The sequence below is a fragment of the Saccopteryx leptura genome, chromosome 3, assembly GCF_036850995.1.
Source record: "Saccopteryx leptura isolate mSacLep1 chromosome 3, mSacLep1_pri_phased_curated, whole genome shotgun sequence".
Lineage (NCBI taxonomy): Eukaryota > Metazoa > Chordata > Mammalia > Chiroptera > Emballonuridae > Saccopteryx > Saccopteryx leptura.
The window spans coordinates 98,747,813-98,766,282 of record NC_089505.1 but is presented as its reverse complement, the minus strand read 5'-3'; the positions used below and the strand labels follow the sequence as shown (position 1 = coordinate 98,766,282).

The window sequence follows — 18,470 nt, the reverse complement described above, 5'->3', positions numbered from 1 at the left end:
AGGAGGTGACAGTAGTGTTTTCATGACCTTCCCCACTATGTGCCCAAAACAGTGCCTGACACCCAGTAGGTTCTCACCAAATATTTGTTGTTAAATAAGTTTCTTTTGCTTGCAGATGGCCTGGGCAGTGGGGACATTGGCAGCGGGGACTTCCAGATGGGTAAGTTGCTGGGGGCATCCTATAGGCCTCACCCTGCGTCTGGGAAAGCCCAGTTCAGGCCTTTCCAGCCACAGAGGCCCCGTCTCTGGGGCCAAAGGCCCCGAGGGCTCCTTGGGCCTGCGGTGAAGGTGGCCTTGTACCTCCTGAGGGACAGTGGTATGAATGGTTGGCAGATCCCTGTGAGGGGTGAGGGTGGGCATGGTGAAGTCCTGTGCTCGCCTTTGCTGGGAAATGCCCAGTTCTGTGATCAGAGGAGATCGGGCGCACTCAGGGTGGTATGGCCATAGGTAAGAAATGCCCAGTTCTGATGAGTATTGAAAGCTGGCCATGCAGCATTCAAAGCGAATTTCAGTTCCCAGGGCAGCCCAGCTGTGGAGTTTGTCCCCAGAGTCCTCCTGGGGACTGCTGCAGAGCTGAGGGCCTCAGGCGGGGTGGGCAGCCAGAGGGGCTCTGGGGTCCAGGGCGCTGGGGCAGGCCCAGAGAGCTGGCAGCAGGGGGGAGAGTCAGCGCCCCGGAACCTGGGAGGGAATGCTGTCTCAGACTAGGTCACCTCTGGAGAGCCATGGATTCCTAGGTTGGGGCAAGAGGACTGGGCTTCACAGAGGGAAAGGAATCAGGAGCTCTGTCAGCTGCCTGCTCTGCCAGCACTTGAAATGCCCAGCCAGGGCAGGGGCTGGCCCACCACTGGGGCAGGGGCTCAGAGTCCCTGCTTCCTCCCACTCCAGGATTCTGGTACAGAAGAAGCTCCCTGGTGAGAGATCCCAGCGTCTCCATCTAGTTCCTGCTAACCCCTGGGAGCCCGTGCTGGGCACTCCGTGATCAGGGCCAAGGACGGGGCTTGGCTCAGGCTGACCCTTGGGAGGCCCCACAGCAACCAGTGCTGCCCACCTTGGCAGGTCTGGGGCAAGTCTAGCCTGGGCCTCTCCAGGGTGGGGTTGACTCTGGCTGGCATCTCAGGAGCATCCAAATGGCAAAGGGTGGTGTCCTAGGCCAGTGCAAATAGGAGGGTTGGCCCGTGGGTGTAGACGTCCTGACTGGGACCTCTCAGGACCTGGGATTCACACTACCTGAAGCTTTTCCACATGTAGGTCCCTTCAGGGCTACAGGAGGCCTGGGAGCTGGGTGGAGCCTGGGAGCGGATGTCAGGTGGGCCCCATGCACACAGCTCACCCCCTAGAATGGCCTGTGCTGATGTGCCCTTGGGAGCTGCCTCTCGCCAAGCCAGGCCTGCCTGTGGAGGCCCTGGTCCAGTCCACCCTGTCATTTCGGGGCTGCCCACGGCAGCCGCTCTGCCTGCTCAGCATGCCCATCTCCCCCCATGAGAAGCAGCTGTGGGGGCAGGAGAGGGCAGCGGTGGGGGAAGGATGGGGCTGGAGAGGGCCCAAGAGCTGAGCCCCTTTCCTTGTGGGTGGGGCTGATCCCTGGGATGATGTGGAGCTTTAGACCTTGGGGCAGGCCCACAGAGTGGGGCGGAATCTCAGCCCCGAAGGCAGCAGGTGTGTCTCTGATTCCCAGGCGCTCATCATGTCTGCTTCACCTTGCTCTCCCTGTGCTGCTAAGCAAGGGCCACCCTGACTGATGAGGCCATCCCTGTCTGTGCCTCTGCCTGGGCCCTGGCCCAGCCTCAGACTTGGAATGTAGCCCCAGAGATGGCATCTCCCCTCTCCTGGTCCCTCTGGCAGGGCGGTGGCTCCCTGAGGCTCTGCCCCAGCCCTGTCCCACCCCGCTCCCATGTGCCCTTCCTTGACAGCCCGACCTACCTCTCTTCACAGTTTCTTTCCATCTTCTGACCTGTCTCTTTGTCTTTCCCACTCTTGTCTGTCCTGCTGACACCTGTCTCCATGTCCCTGCTCCCCTCCTCCCCTGCCTGGGCTGTCCCTTTCCTACTCTGTCTCTCCTCTGTGTCTCATCCTCTGTTTTTCTCTGTCTGTTTGGCTTGCCATCTCACCTCCCCCCATGTCTGCCTTTCCCTCACTTCCATCTTTGTCTCACTTCTCTCACTCTCCCCCTGCTTTCTCTGTGTCTCTGACTGCGTCTCTCTGGGTCTCTTGATCTTTGTGTCTCTGTCTCCAAATTTCTTGTTTCCCCTCTGTTGTCTCACATTCTCTCTTCATGTCTCTGTCTCTCCCTTTGGTTCTCTCCACCTCCCTTGCTGTCTGTGCCTCTCCTCGCCTCCCTCTGCTGCCCCACTCTGCAGGCCCTGGGCCACCCCCAGGCCGCCCTCCCGTGGCTGGGATGATGGTCTCGGAGCCTGATGTGGCGTCTCCTCTCAGTAAGTGACCTGCCAGCCTGGTGGGCTTGTTCTCTCCTTCCCCCAGCTCTTCCCTCTCACTCCATTTCTTTCTCCTCTTTTCCTTCCCAGCCTACTCTTTGTCAGACTTGAGGCTCAGCGGCACCTCGCTATAGGGTCTGGGGACCAGGCCCGCGGCTGCCCCGCCCCAGCTGACCCACCTTGTCCTCTGCCCTGACCTGGACGCAGTCAGGCCCCATCTGAGCACTCAGTTTGAACAGAGGAGCCAGGCCTGCTGTTCCCCTAGGCCTATGGGGTGCTGGTTGGGCAGGGAGGGGTGTGGCAACCTCTCAGGGAACAAGGCCCTAGAGTCTAGAGGCAGCTTGTGTCCATCTGAGGCCTGGCGGATCCTGGGGCCACCCACAGGACCCCGAGGGACCCAGGGCTGGGGTTCCGGGGCCTGGGTGTGTGTAGGAGTTCTGGTGAGTAGAGTGAGTACAGGGAGTAGGTGGGGTAGGCTGCATTTCCCATCCCCACCTGGGTACAGGGCAGCTCTGGGCCTCCGTCCTTCCAACCTCTGGCTCCAAGTGAGCTCTCCAGATGGGGTCAGAATGAGGGCCAGGAGGTGGAGGGCTGGCCTGGGCAGGCACCCAGCGAGCACTCCCAGCCCTGGCTGTGCCACCCCCTTCTAGCATGCTCAGTTCTGGTGGCTGGCTCCTGAAACAGGCCTCACCTGCCCCAACCCTGCGGCGCTGGCTGCAGGGACACATCCCGGGGTGGGAGAGGGAAAGGCTTGCCCTGACCTGCCCTTTCCTGGAGGAGAGCCAGGGGTGGGGTCAGGCTGGAGGGTCTATGCCCTTCCTAGGCCCTAGTAGAAAGGGGCTTTGTGGAGCCCCAGCCCCTCCCCCCAGGAGTGGGCACATTCCTGGGCAGAGGCCTGGCCTCCTAGCCCGTGCCGTGCCGTGGGGCTGAGGCCAGGGGCCAGGGTGGGGGGACTCTCAATGGGCCTCTGTGCCCGTTCACAAGGGGCCTCTGTGGCCAAGCTCGTGGCCCCCATACTCCGGCCCCCACAGCCCCACCCACCTGGCACCCAGGAGCCCAGCCCTACACTGTCCCTGTGGCTCAGCAGGCAGTGCTGCCCTCACAAGCACCCTCTCTTGGTGTAGGAGTTTACTCCTGTACCTGGCTTGACCACTCCCCCAGTCCGGGCTTTCTCTGAGTCTCAGAGGAGAGGGTCCTAGTTCTGGGCACGTGTATACCTGTGGGCCTGACAGTGCAGATGGAGGGGGATCATCCCAGCTGATGCTATTCTCTCTGCCACCTATAAGCTGGTCATCTCCCATCTCTCTGAGCCCACTTCTGCCTCAGGGACTTCACAGCTGCTGTGCCCTCAGCCTGAGTGCTGTTCCCCCAGACACCTCCCCATGGCTCGCTCTCTTCCTTCAAGCATCCCTTTGAGGAGAGGCCTACCTGGCCATCCTGGGAGAGTAGCACCTCACCTGCATATATTCCTTGCTCATTCCTTTCATTTCCTTTCTCCTCCCATTAGAAAGTGATCTCTGTGGGGACAGGAATCGTCATTTGTGGAGTTCACTGTTCTTGCCCTGCCCCCTAGAACAGCCTCAATATAGATTTGTTAAAGCAATGAATTGCCCCCTGCAAATGGGAAGAAATAAAACCAGATCCAATCCTTGGGGTCTTCATAAAGACCAGAAGAATGATTACAGCTAACCTGTGCAGCCCCTGGTTTGCACCAAACACTGTGATAAGCTCCTTATGTTTGTTAACTTATTTACTCTTCACAACAGCCCTCTAGGGTGGATCCTGCTATTATCCCCATTCTATAGATAAGGAAATTGAGGCTCAGTGAGATTAAGTATTTGCTCAAGGTCACAGGGTTGTAAATGGCAATTTTGCTCCAGAGGCTGAGCTTTTAACCATTAATTAAGCCCTTCATATAGTAAGTGGTTACATTACATTGTACCTACTATGTGCCAGGCTCTGTGCTAAGCATTGTACATATTTAAAACTCATTTTTAATTCATGTCAACTATAATTTACACCTACATTCATGACATTGAGAACTAATGTGTAAAGAAATCGACTAGAATAAGTGTTCAAGAAACAATTGTGTGTGTGGATACACACATACATATGAGTCATTGGCAACTCATATTTATAACTGCTATATGAACTCATGAACATGATGAGACTTAATGTGTAAAAATGTATATAGTAGATGCTAAAGAAATAATAGTTGTATGTATTTATATATGCTCATACCAATCTGATATGAATTGATTCAGCCATCACTTACTAGGCACCTACTATGTGCTAGGTGCTATGCAAGCACTGGAGATACAGGAGTAAATGAGATCTGCATTCCTCCTTCCACCCCCATCAAGTTCATGTCTAGCTGTAAAGAGAGCAAGGTGACAAAAGCCTCTGATTTTCTAGCACTTGTTTCTTGCCAGGTGTGGTATCTGAGCACACAGGGAGATATTACATGTAAGCATGATACCATTCATTCCCTACGGCAGCCCAGTGGTTATGTAATGGTTATGGTTAATGCAATTAATATGATTTTTGTGAAAATGCTCTATGGTCCATGTGTATTCAGGCAGGATCTGTACAATGTGGGGTAGAAGGTGTCCTAATGGAGAAGCAGAGGGGCTGGAGAGCCCAGAGGAGGGGGTCTCTAACCCAGCCAGGGTTGGAGGAGGGGGGAACTTCAGGCAACCTTCTTGGCGAAGGTGATGGGCCCGGGCCAGATGGTTTGGTTGGTTAGAAAGAGCATTGTACCGAAGCTGAACGGTTGCCGGTTAGATCCCCATCAGGGCACATATGGGAACAGGTTGATGTTTCGGTCTCTCTCTTGCTCTCTCCCTTCTTCTCTCTCTAAAATTAATAAAATGAACATTAAAAAAAAGGAGGAGGTGATGGCTGAGCTGAGCCCTGAGCGATGAGGAAAAGTTGGCCAGGGAAGAGTGGGGAAACCTCTAAGTCACAAGTGATTTCTGTATCAGGCCAGCCTCCTCCGGACATCACTCTTCTTGTTTAGCCTTCCTCTGAGCTGTCAGGGGTCTCCTCTTCTGCACCATCACTTGACACCTGGGTCAGGCCACTTTTCCTGTTAGTTGAAGCCCCTCATTCAAGGATGGGGCCTCAGTTCTGACCCCTGGGCAGACCAGCCAGGGCAACTGTGGAATGTGCTAGTGGGGGCAGTTCTGGGCAGAGCTGGGGTCACACATGTGTCAGCCTCAGCAAGAGGCCTCTGGGGACCATCCCCCTAGTTCCACCTACTGGCCCAAATGCTTGAGGCCACCACGCGGTGACGACCCCCCCCCCCATCTCTGCAGTTTATTTCAGAGCCCTGGTAAATTTCACTCGCTCCATCGCCTACAGCCCTCAGCTGGAGGACGCAAGCTCTGAGGCATTCCGAGAGGTGTCCGAGGCTGTGGTAGAGACGGTGAGGTGCAGGGGCTTTGGGGAGCTTGTGGAGCGGGCTGTGGCAGGGCTGAGGGTGGAGTGAAGGTATCTGGAGGCTGATGATGTGTGTCTCTCCCCAGCTGGAGTCAGAGTACTTGAAGATTCCCGGAGACCAAATTGTCAGTGTGGTGTTCATCAAGTGAGAAGGGGCCCCTGGGGGCTGGTGAGGGACTCATGTCACAGGAAGCTGACAAAGATGGGGAGAAGCCCGGGTACTAGGAGGGGAGGCAGGAGAGGCCTAATCAGATGACCCTCTACTGGTGAAAATCCAGGAATTGGTGGGGGGACAATGTGGAGTTTAACTTGCCCTTCTTGGGGTACAGGGTGTCCAAGAGCAGGGTGAGAGTCAAGAGATCAGGCCTGAGCATCAAGACAGGGGGCCGAGGGAGAAGCTGAGACCACAGGCATCTTTCTCACCCTGCTTCCCTGCCCCATACCCCTCCCTAGGGAGCTGGATGGCTGGGTCTTTGTGGAGTTGGATGTGGGCTCTGAAGGGAACGTGGATGGGGCTCAAATTCAGGAGGTGCTACGCTCCGTTGTCGCCAGTGGCTCCATTGCCTCCTACATCACCTCTCCCCAGGGATTCCAGTTTCGACGCCTGGGCACAGGTGAGTCCATCCTGGAGCCTGAAGTCACCTCTTCCAGTTTCTCCTTTGAGTGTCCTCTGTCATAGGCTCTATTAGCTTGGACTTGCACTCCACTAGGGACAGGGATCTCACCACCTTATGAGTTTACCCCATCAATCTTTTTTTTTTTTTTTTTTTACAGAGACAGAGAGAGAATCAGATAGGGACAGACAGGAATGGAGAGAGATGAGAAACATCAATCATTAGTTCTTCATTGCGCATTTCGACACCTTAGTTGTTCATTGATTGCTTTCTCATGTGCTTTGACTGTGGGCCTTCAGCAGACCGAGTAACCCCTTGCTCGAGCCAGCGACCTTGGGTCCAAGCTGGTGAGCTTTGCTCAAACCAGATGAGCCTGCGCTCAAGCTGGCGACCTCAGGGTCTTGAACCTGGGTCTTCCGTATCCCAGTCCGACGCTCTATCCACTGCACCACTGCCTGGTCAGGCCCCATTAATCTTTTTGCAGACTTGGCTTGAACATAATCTATTTTCTCTCACATGTACCCATTAGACCCAATTTCTGTTCTCTGTCTATCTCTGTACATTGACAATAGGTAATAATTCTTTTCTTCAGATCCCAAACACTTTTGTGTTTAATAATAACCCACAATTATTTACTGAGCACTGGTTACACGCTAGGCACTCTGTAAGGCCCTTATGTCCTGCCTCCCATTTAGTCTTCACAATAATTCCTGTGAAGTAGATATTATTTCTCCTGTTTTTTATTTTATTTTATTTTATTTTTGCAAGAGAGAGACAAAGACAGAGAGAGACAGAGAGAAACAGAGAGAGAGACAGGAAGGGAGAGAGATGAGAAACATCAACTTGTAGTTTTGTTCATTGATTGCTTCTCATACATGCCTTGACGGGGTTGGTGGTGGGGGGCTCCAGCCGAGATAGTGACCCCTTGCTGAAGCCAGCGGCCTTGGGCTTCAAACCAACGACCTTTGGGCTCAAGCAACCATAGGATCATGTCTATTATCCCACGCTCAAGCCAGTGACCCCCATGTTCAAGCCAGATGAGCCTGCACTCAAGCTGGCAACCTTGACTTGGGTCCTCAGCATCCCAGTTCAACGCTTTATCCATTGCGCCATCGCCTGGTCAGGCTATTCCTCCTGTTTTAGGGATGAGGGTACTGAGGCCCAGAAAGGAAGAATGACTTGTCCAAATCTACATGCACAGATAGTGGAAAAGCCAGAATTTAAACCAAACCTTGTGTCTGTGCCAGTCTTGCCAGAACCTATGATGAGATGAGATGAGAAACAGATCAGAAACTGAGGCTTGGCGAGAATTGGAAACTGGCTTCAAGTCACATGACTGAGAGATGTAGAGGCCTGACCTTTGTGCTCTCAGGTGGCTCAGGGTTCTTTTTACTGCGCCCTGTCTCTTGTTTTGACTCCCTGAGTCTTCTCTTCTAGGCTAAACAATCCCAGTTCATTTCTCTTAGGCTGTGATTCTCAGACCTGTCTCCATCTCATTCCTCTCTCCTGGGAGGGCTCCAGCCTATCACCATCTCTGACTCAGTGGAACCCAGAAGTGACCAAACTCTGTACCTACCATGAAAAAATTATTCCTACCAGAAAAACATAATGAAACCATTACCTCTCTCATGCTGCCCATAAAACTTTAATTAATGCACCTGAAGATCAAGGCCGCTCCTTTGGCATCTCCAGGCCCAAGTCTGAAGATTGCAGGGGGTCCAGCCCTCTTCTTTTTCCAATGAGTCTTCCTGGCTAGGGATGGTGGGGTAGGCTTGGCCCAGCCCTGCAGCTCACAGGTCCCAGGTGGGATGGCTGCTGATCACACCTTCCTTTCCAGCACAGACACCCCCGCCCCCCTTGGCCGCTGTGGCGGCCGAAGTGACAGCAGGTGAGAGTGTAAGCCAGATCCAGGCCCAGCCGGGTAACGAAAGTTAATAGATGGAGGGGAAGGAAGGATGAGGACAAGATGGCTGGGCATAGCCTACAAGCCATCCCTTCTCCTCTTCCTCTTTGTCCTCGCTGGGCCGCGTCGTGGCCTGCATGTGTGTGACGTGGTGGTTGCATGTGTGTGGCATGTTAACTGTGTGTGAGGTCTGTGTAAGGGCTAGGTGAGGCTGTCACATATCCCATGTCTCACGTGCTGTGGATGTGTCCACCATGTGCTCCTTGCCCTTGCTGAGTCTGCCAGACACCACGTGGCCTGACACAGGGTACCAAAGCTCATCCCAGCCATGCAGTGCCTGTGCCGTCCTTGACACCTTCCATCAACCTTCCACCTGCCTCTCTGACTCCCTCCAACCCCACAGTGCCCCAGATCACGAGAGTCTGCACCGAGACTGAGTTTGCCTGCCACAGCCACAATGAGTGCGTGGCCTTGGAGTATCGCTGCGACCGGAGGCCTGACTGCAGGGACATGTCTGATGAGCTCAACTGTGGTGAGTGGCCTGCAGATTCCAGGGAAGGGTCAGGGTACGCCTGGGCCTCCAAGTTAGTCCGGGCTGTGAGGTTTCAGTGCAGGCAGAGGGGTCTGAGGGAGGCGGGCAGGGACGTGGGAAGGTGATACCAGGGTCAGGTCCAGAGTACTGGGTACCTGCAGCAGGGTGGGCTTGGGGAGGGTGGAGTGCAAGGGGTAAGGAGTCACTTTCTCCTGTCAACACTGAGTGGGCTGTGTCCACAGAAGAGCCAGAGCTCGGCTCCATGCCACCCCTTCTGGAGACATCACCTATAACATCCCGGCCTGAGGCAACCACCACACGGCCACTACCAGGCACCCGCGCTCCCCAGCCTCTGTTCCCTGCTCCAGACAGGCCCTGTGGGCCCCACGAGGCCAGATGCCACAGTGGGCACTGCATCCCCAAAGACTACGTCTGTGACGGGCAGGAGGACTGTAAGGACGGCAGTGATGAGCTGGACTGCGGTGAGGACCAGGCAGGGGTGGAGGTGGGTGTCCCGGAGGGTCGGGAGCTGGCCAGCGGAGGGCCTGTGGCTGAACCCTGCCTGCTTCCCCCAGGCCCCACGCCACCCTGTGAGCCCAACGAGTTCCCCTGTGGAAATGGGCACTGTGTCCTCAAGCTGTGGCGCTGTGATGGCGACTCTGACTGTGAGGACCACACCGATGAGGCTAACTGCCGTGAGTGTCCCAGGGTTGACCAGCCGTCCCCACCCTGCCCGACCCGGCCTAGTTCCCCCTGTTCCATCCCTTCTTGGGCAGGTCTGTTTGCTCTTCCTGGTGAAGACCCTGAGGACAAACTTTAAAGTTTACCTCCTGACCTCAGCAGTGAGAGCCCTTGGCTCTGAGCTGGTCTTTGTAGCAAGCAGTCTGGCCACACTGCCTGTGGTTAATGTCTCTTTCTTTTCTTTATTACCATTAATCTTGTCTTTGTTATTTATGCTTGTGTGTGGGTCAGACGAGTGGCTAAGAGAGGGCTTGATATATATACCAGGGTCCCTTGATAATGGGGTCCAGGTCAAAGCATTTCCCTTATGGACCTAGAGGATTTTTACCTAGAGCTGGTTCTGAGATTTGTTCCTTCATCAGCCCAGCCCATCCATCTGTCTGTTCAACTTCCCATTGTTCATTTGTTCAACATCCTTCTTCCTTCCCATCCAGTTATCCACCCACCCTTTCATCGTACTATCCGTCCATCCATTGTCTATCTATACAGCTCTTTATCTATTCACCTCTCTATCCAACATCCTCCTGTCCATCTCACCATTCACTGTTATCCATCCATTCACTGTCCATCTGTCCATCCATCCATTTGTTCAACATCCTTCCTCCCATTCATCTCTCAGTCCACTTATCACTTAATCATTCATTGTCCATATCTTTCCTGCTCTCCATTCATCTATCTATTGTCTAGGAGTGGGGGAAGGGGCAAGAGATCAGGCCTCTGCCAGAAAACAGTCAAAGGAAGTCAGAGCACAGAACAGGGACCATAAAAGCTGGTGGCTTTGGGGCTTGTAGTGTGTTGGGACAGAGGACTTTGAGGTTATGTAGGTAGTTGCCTCCTGGCCTCTCAGTTCCTTCTCTGTGGACGTGCTCCACTCTGCCCTCTCTGTGTGTTCATCTTGAGCTCAGTCTTCCTTTGAAGAACATCAGTCACTGTCTGCCAGAGATACCAGGCTAGAGCCCAGCCCTGGTGCCAAGCCAACTCTAAGCTTCTGCCAGTCCATAGGTGTCTGCTTCAGGTCAGGTGTCATCCTGGCCCATGATAGGGGTACAGAGCAGCAGGGTCTGGGCTGTGGCAGGCCCTTTGCAAGGCCTTTGTGGTAGAGAGCACTGCCCTGGGTATCACCCGGAGTCCAGAGATACCAGCCACTTTGACTCTGCCTTTGACAGGGGTCTTGTGCTTCCAAAGGTGGATGAATATGGGAGGAACTGGGTGACTGTGACGGGCCAGGTTGTGAGGAATGCAGGTGGAGTGAGTTTGGGGGGGGCAGAGTAAGGTGATGAGCTGTTTGATGGCTGTCTGATGACTGTGGATGTGGGTAGTGTTGTGGCAACACTGTCAGGGCAGCTGTGTGTCATGTGGGTGAGATGAGAGAGTGACCCTGGGAACACCTGGGGAAGGTAGACAGGGTGGGGCTGTGGGCAGAGGTCAAAAAGGGGATGGTCCGCCCACTGCCCGCACCACCTGCTCTGTCCCCAGCTGCCAAGCACCCTGAGGACGTGTGCAAGCCCACGCAGTTCCGCTGTGTCTCCACAAACACATGCATCTCGGCCAGCTTCCACTGCGATGAGGAGAGCGACTGTCAGGACCGCAGTGATGAGTTTGGCTGCAGTGAGCAGGGAGCTGGGGGTTGATCTGGGGGCCTTGGGCTGGTTTCCAGGTGCCCCTCTTCACAGTCTCAGCCTCAGCCCTCCCCAGCCTGGCGCCTCTGAGCCATTCCCCCACTCCTTAACCCTTTCCCCCTCACACCCCTCACTCCTGCTCCTGTCTCTCAGTGCCTCCCCAGGTGGTGACCCCTCCCCAGGAGTTGATCCAGGCTTCCCGGGGCCAAACAGTGACCTTCACCTGTGTGGCCACTGGTGTCCCCACCCCCATCATCAACTGGCGGCTCAACTGGGGTCATATTCCATCTCATCCCAGGTGTGACCCTGGGCCTGATTGGGGACTGGGGATATAAAGGAGGCTGGGTCACTGGCCCAGGCCTGACCCTGACTCTCTCTTGGGGCCCACCAGGGTGACAGTGACCAGTGAGGGAGGCCGTGGCACGCTGACCATTCGTGATGTGAAGGAAGCAGACCAGGGTGCCTACACCTGTGAGGCCATGAATGCCCGAGGCATGGTGTTTGGCATTCCTGACGGTGTCCTGGAGCTCATTCCTCAGCGAGGTACGACTGTTGGGCTGGAGGGCACTGGGCATGGCGGTGGAGCGGCCTGCCTGGGGCCTGCTACAGCCCACTCCTATGCCACCCAACAGGGCCCTGCCCCGATGGGCACTTCTACCTGGAGAACAGCGCCTCCTGCCTGCCCTGCTTCTGCTTTGGTGTTACCAACCTGTGCCAGAGCAGCCGCCGCTTCCGAGACCAGATCCGGCTGCGCTTTGACCAGCCTGATGACTTCAAGGGTGCGTTGGTGGGTGGGTGGGCAGGTGGGCAGATTCTGTGGTGGGTGGGAGGTGGGCACCAGGCGCCAGTGGGCTTAGAAGGAGGGCAGACATAGGAGAGCAGGAGCACTGGACATGTGGGGCCAGGTTCGGGGAGGGACACAGTTGCTAAAGAAATGCTGAGCCCTATGAAAAAATGTTTTTCCCATTTCAGGGGAGAAACATTTTTAGGAAAAGCCAAATTTATACTTGATATTTGCCTGCTTCAGGTTGTGAAGAAGATGGGCTCTGGAGTCAGAATTTTGGTTCAAATCCTGTCTCTGACCCTTACTGCCTGTATGACCTTGGTCAGGTTCCTCTCTTGGTTTTCTCATCTATAAAATTGTAGAAAATAATAATCACTACCTCCCAGGTTGTTGTAATTACTTAATGGGTTAATATGTCAGCCTCTCAGAATAGTGCTTGGTCCATGGCAAGTGCCTAGAAAGTGTTCCCTGCTGTCATCCTCATCCTGACAGAGTGAGAGGTACCCTTGTCCTCAGAGCATAAGAGCCCAGGCTTTGGTATCTTCTTAGCCCAGGGCTGACCTCCAGCTGCATCTATTACTGCTGTGTGACTTTGACCAAGTCTCTTGGCTTCTCTGGGTCTGTTTTCCCAAACTTAAAGGCAGGCAGCTGAACTCAGTTCTCTCGCTCTGAGATGCAGAATGGCATGGGTCCAGACATCAGACAGACTTGGGTTCAAGTCCCAGCTTCATCATTAACAGCTGACGTCAGGCAGGCCTTTATCTCATTATCTGCATCACAGAAGATTAAATGCAAGTGGAGGGCTTAGTGCTTTACACAGTCTGCACTCAACAGATGTTGCCTATTATGTCCCTTTGTTGGTTGAGGAACCTCAAAGTGACTCTTATACAATGTAATTACCTCCCAAAGTTGTCTCCTGGTATATTTAGAATAAGAATGGCCGTGGGCACTATTTCACAAGCATTCAGTTGGCACTGTGGCCTGATTCACACAGTCACTGCGTGGCCAACAGTTCTGGCGAGGTTGGGGCTTTTTTTTTTTTTTTTTACTATTTTTAAATGAGGCTCTCTGAGGCTCTTAGAGGTTGTGCGGCTTCCCTGGGGTCACACAGCCGCTTTAGAGGCTGAACTGGAACCCAGGCCTGTGTGATTGGAATCAGGATGGTCAAGGTGGGTGGGGATTCCAAGGCAAGTAGGTGGCCTGTATGTAGATGGTAGCCAGAATAGAGGGTGGCCTAAAACGTCCCTGGAAGTGAGAGGAGAAGGCAGGATGGGGCACTGGAGCCTGATCTTGGGGACTGTGTATGGTCACTCGTCAGATGAGGGGCTGGACTCCTCCTTGGTTGCAGGGGTGCATTTAGGATCAAGGGGAAAAGCTATTGGCAGATGTAGACAGATACAGAAGCAGGGTAAGGAAGAACTTTGTAAGAGTCAAAACTGTCCAGACTTGGGAGAGGCTGCCTTTGGAAGTAATGAGCTCTCCATTCCTTAGAGCTGTCCAGTGTGGTAGTCACTAATCACGTGTAGCTATTTAAATTTAAATACATTAATTTAGTTCCTTGGTCACTCTAGCCACATTGCAAGTGCCCAGTAGCCACATGTGGTTAGTGGCTACTACTGTATATTGGAAAGGACAGATATAGGATATTTCTATCATCACAGAAAGTTCTCTTGGATGGTTGGTGCTGCCCTAGAGATCCGGGAGAATGCTATGGAGAGAATTCCTCTGTGTGTGTCTGATGACCCGTTATAGTAACAGCAACAACAGCTAACCATCTGTGGGGAAAACAGCTGTGTTAGGCTTGCTCGTTTCCTGGCTGCAAGCACTTTGCACAATTAGTGTATGAGCACGTGGCAGAAAGCCACATGTGTGTCTATGAAAAGCTACGGGTGCTTTCCCTCAGCGGTGATTCTCCCAGATTGCTCTCCCGCCACCACTGCAAGGTGCGGTTCCTTGATTCCCTCATCTGCCACCGTGAGGGGCGGTTTTCCTGATCCCTTGCCCTCCACTGCAAAAAGTGGTTTTTCCTTTGTTTATTCACTTGCCCATCTATGTGAGCCTCCAATAAATGGGTAATAATAGCCCAATGCTTTCCGGCTCCACAGTTCCTCTACCGTCTGCCCAAATTCAATGTGAACCTGCCTGGCCTCGCCACCGGCATTACAGAACACTAACGTTCTCCAAATCACAGTTCTCCCAGAACGAAATTTCCCATCTGTTTGGGTTACCAGTCCTCAAGGTGGGGTCTCAGGCAGTCACATGCTACAGCCCTCGATCCCTCCCTCTTGCCACCTGCAGGCGTGAACGTGACCATGCCTGAGCAGCCCGGCCTGCCGCCCCTCTCCTCCACCCAGCTCCAGATAGACACTGCTCTGCAGGAGTTCCAGCTGGTCGACCTGTCCCGCCGCTTCCTGGTCCACAAGTCTTTCTGGGCTCTGCCTGAGCAGTTCCTGGGCAACAAGGTGAGGGGCCCGGCTGCCACCCTGGGTAAGGAAAGGGCTGAGCCCCTCCTCACATGCCAGGAACTGGGCTCTGCTCCCTTGAAGCTGGTGGGCAGAAGGAGAGACTCGGCTGTAGGGAGAGGCGTGGTCGTGCCCCAGCACAGCCTGTGGGCAGCGACTCTTCATCCTGCCTGCCTCTCTCAGGTTGGGAGGCATGCTGACTCAGCCTTCAGAGAGCCCTCCTGGACCACCCCCGCACCCGGGCTACATGATGGGCTCCCCCTCTGGCACCCTGGGCACCTTCTCCCTGGAAGGGAGAGAGGAAGGCAGGATGGGGCAGTGGAGCCTGATCTTGGGGACTGTGTATGGTCACAGTCCTACTCCCTGCCCCTTTATACTGAGCGCCCCAAAGGCAGAGCCCGGGTCCCACCCATCTGCTCCCTGTGCCCAGCTCCGTGCCAGGCACACAGTGAGCACCAGGTCTGCAGAGTGAAGGGAGAGGGGGATGACTGGACACACAGTGGGCATCAAGCATGTCTATGGCTGCTGCCTTGCCCTGATCTGCCCTGTCTTGGCCAGGTGGACTCCTACGGTGGCTCGCTGCGCTATAAGGTGCGCTATGAGCTGGCACGTGGTACACTGGAGCCAGAGCAGCGGCCAGATGTGGTCCTTGTGGGTGCCGGATTTCGCCTTCTCTCCCGAGGCCACACGCCCACCCAGCCCGGTGCTGTGAACCAGCGCCAGGTCCAGTTCTCTGAGGTAGGTGGTTCCTGAGTCCTCAGGCCTGGGGGTCAAGGGGCACATTAGGGAGACTATTGGGAAAACAGCTGTGGTTAGGCTTGCTTGCTTGTTTTCTGGCTGTAAGCACTTTGCACGATTAGTGTGTGAGCATGTGGCAAAAAGCCACATTAGCCTATATCAGGCTCTGGGTACTTTCCCTCAGTGTGGATCGCTCACCTGCCACCGTGAGGGGTGGTTTTCTTGTTTGCTTGTCTGCTGCCACTAGAAGCAGTTTTCTCCTGCCTGTTTGCTTGCCCGCCATTGTGAGAATCCAATAAACTGGAATGCTCCAGTGCCTTTCTGCTCCATGGTTCCTCTGAGGTCTGCCTGAATCCAGTGTGAACTTTCCTGGCCTCGGCCACCGGCATTATACCTGGCGTAGTGGGCAGGATTCAGTTCAGATGGGTATGGAGCTGGCCTTACACAGACATTGACTCATGCCCCCCACCTCTGTCTACACCCAGGAGCACTGGGTCCATGAGTCTGGCCGGCCAGTGCAACGGGCAGAGATGATGCAGGTGCTGCAGAGCTTGGAGGCCGTGCTCATCCAGACAGTGTACAACACCAAGATGGCCAGCGTGGGACTGAGCGACATCGCCATGGATACCACTGTCACCTATGCCACCAGCCATGGCCGTGCCCACAGCGTAGAGGAGTGCAGGTGCCTGCCCCAGCAGGGACCCTGGCAAGGATGGGAAAGAAACAGCAGGATCTAATGGTTCCTGAAGCCACTGTCTTGGTCCTTTCCCCACAGATGCCCTATTGGCTATTCTGGCTTATCCTGCGAGAGCTGCGATGCCCACTTTACACGGGTACCTGGTGGGCCCTACCTGGGTACCTGCTCTGGTTGCAACTGCAATGGCCATGCCAGCTACTGTGATCCTGTGTATGGCCACTGCCTGGTGAGTAGTGCCAGCTGGCACTTGGACTGAGTAGGGGCAGGGGACAGAGGCGGGGGGAGGCCCAGGGTGAGACTTCCTGTGCCCACAAGCTTAGCACAACCTCCAGAATGACTGTCACGTTAAGTTACATGAACTGAGATATAATGTTCAGATAAGGGACGTGAAAGTCCTGCTTTCTTCCACCCTGGAAAGAGTCCTGGAGAGTACCGGCAAAGCCTGGCCCTGAGCAGGGCAGCCCTAAGGGGCAGGAGCCTGAGAATCATGTTATTTCTTAGGAAGGGTGGAGAGAGCTGGGACTGCGGAGCTGACAGAAGAGAAGGCTCAAGCAGGGAAAACTGTTATCTCCAAATCTCTGGAGAGCTGTCAGAGGTAGAAGGAGCAGACTCAGAGGGCAGACCCGGCCCGTGGGTGCCGATTAGAGGGGGGTGGTTTAGGTTGGTAGAAAACAGGCATTTGGAACCTTCTATGGGAAAGGCTGCCATGTGAGGCAGTGAGCTTCTCATTAGAATGCAAAGCTGTGGAGTCATTTCAGCGTGATGGGGAGGCAGAGCCGGAGTCTGACCCTCAAGGATCCCTCTGGTTCAGTGTGGCCCCACATTGGGGGCAGAGGGCTGCTCTATAGAATCTGAACCACTCCCTCCCCTTCCAGAATTGCCAGCACAACACCGAGGGACCACAGTGCAACAAGTGCAAGCCCGGCTTCTTTGGGGATGCCACAAAGGCCACAGCTACAGCCTGCCGGCCCTGCCCTTGCCCATACATCGATGCCTCCCGCAGGTAGGACCCAGCTTGGGAGGGGGCGGATATGTCTGGGTCAGCGGGCGGTGCAATAATCTAGAGGCATACTCTGGGCAAGGAAGTGGGAGGCCTGGGTACAAATCATAACGTGGCCAGTAAATTGTTCTATGCCCCTTGATGTCTCTGGGCCTCAGTTTCCTTTTCCATATACTGGGCCCATTTGTCTTCCTTACTGTGAGACAGCAGATCAAGAACATGTGGAAAAAGAGGTGATACCATGACTGTCTCTGTGAACAGCAGTCATTTCCCTATCATTGTAGCCCTGTCCCATGTCCTGTCCACTTGATCCCCACAGATTCTCAGATACCTGCTTCCTAGACACAGATGGCCAAGCCACATGTGATGCATGTGCCCCAGGCTACACAGGCCGCCGCTGTGAGAGGTGAAAGAGGCTGGGGCCGAGGCTGGGGGAACAGGTGGTACTGGGTAGGAGCATGAACGTGCCACTCACGACTGGCTCTCTCCCTCAGTTGTGCCCCCGGATATGAGGGCAACCCTATCCAGCCAAGCGGAAAGTGCAGGCCCACCAGTGAGTATCACAGCCACATTCCTCAGTCCTGGAGCCCAACACAATCCATGATCCTTCATGATCCTTGGGGAGCTGCCCTTTTCTGGCCCCCGTATGCCCAGACTATGTCAGTGTTATTTCCTCCTACCCTGCCAACACCCGCTTTGTGCCTCCAGACCAGCAGATTGTACGCTGTGATGAGCGAGGCAGCTTGGGGACCCCTGGGGAGGCCTGCCGCTGTAAGGTACACACGCCTTCCCATCGTACCCCAGGGGCCTTGGATCCTGGCACGCAGCTGGGAGGGGGAGGCAGGAGGAAGGAGGATCCATCTTCTCCATAGGTCCTTAGCTAATGGGCGGTGGCCTAGCCAGAGTCTTATGGGCCTGGCTGGCCAGTCTGACCCCTCCTAAGAGATGGTTGGGGTGTCAAGGGACCCGGGTTTAAGTCTCCGATCCTTGGCTTGTCATTCTTTGTTTGACTGTTGTATCTGTACTGTCCCTTTGCTTTTACCATGCTTTAATTCTCACATGGACACAGTGATGTAGGTATTAGCATTGCCCGTTTACAGGTGAGGAGTTAGAGGCTCAGAGGAGGGAAGTTATGTCATTTGCAGTAAGAGTGTCATTGGAGAAAAGGACTGAACATGATTTGAAGTCAGGCGCCCTGACCTTAAATTCCAGAGTGGATTAACAAACCGAGTGAGCTTGTAGAAATCGTTTTTCATCTCCAAGCCTCAGTTTCCTCATGAAGCATGGAGAGCTATCACATACCTCTCAAGGTACTTAGAGGAGTTAAATGAGATGATGGTTGAACAGAAAGTAGCAGATTGAAAGACTCCATGAACAGTAGCAGTAATTATTTTAACCAGCCGCTATATTTTAAATCTAAATTTATTTGTGAGCCCCCTAGCACCAAAGAGATAAGGGGAGACTGATTGCTTGCCTAAGCTCCATATAAGTGAGAATTATTGTTCAC

General features: G+C 54.4%; 1 protein-coding gene across 13 annotated transcripts in view; it reads left to right on the top strand.

The window, feature by feature from the left end:
* Window positions 1-18,470, top strand: part of HSPG2 (heparan sulfate proteoglycan 2) — a 108,434-nt gene that overhangs the window by 38,662 nt on the left and 51,302 nt on the right. For 6 of the 13 annotated variants that reach the window (XM_066375353.1, XM_066375352.1, XM_066375351.1 and 3 more), the window contains exons 3-23: window positions 116-160; window positions 2,358-2,432; window positions 5,750-5,859; window positions 5,960-6,018; window positions 6,327-6,487; window positions 8,325-8,375; window positions 8,794-8,922; window positions 9,165-9,404; window positions 9,498-9,617; window positions 11,140-11,271; window positions 11,436-11,580; window positions 11,674-11,825; window positions 11,915-12,061; window positions 14,365-14,528; window positions 15,087-15,266; window positions 15,752-15,948; window positions 16,042-16,189; window positions 16,839-16,966; window positions 17,283-17,369; window positions 17,458-17,516; window positions 17,672-17,739. In XM_066375353.1, the coding sequence (XP_066231450.1) occupies window positions 116-160; window positions 2,358-2,432; window positions 5,750-5,859; window positions 5,960-6,018; window positions 6,327-6,487; window positions 8,325-8,375; window positions 8,794-8,922; window positions 9,165-9,404; window positions 9,498-9,617; window positions 11,140-11,271; window positions 11,436-11,580; window positions 11,674-11,825; window positions 11,915-12,061; window positions 14,365-14,528; window positions 15,087-15,266; window positions 15,752-15,948; window positions 16,042-16,189; window positions 16,839-16,966; window positions 17,283-17,369; window positions 17,458-17,516; window positions 17,672-17,739 (2,597 nt within the window). The remainder of the gene's footprint in view (window positions 1-115; window positions 161-2,357; window positions 2,433-5,749; window positions 5,860-5,959; window positions 6,019-6,326; window positions 6,488-8,324; window positions 8,376-8,793; window positions 8,923-9,164; window positions 9,405-9,497; window positions 9,618-11,139; window positions 11,272-11,435; window positions 11,581-11,673; window positions 11,826-11,914; window positions 12,062-14,364; window positions 14,529-15,086; window positions 15,267-15,751; window positions 15,949-16,041; window positions 16,190-16,838; window positions 16,967-17,282; window positions 17,370-17,457; window positions 17,517-17,671; window positions 17,740-18,470) is intronic. The other 7 variants (XM_066375359.1, XM_066375355.1, XM_066375358.1 and 4 more) reach the window with 3 other exon arrangements.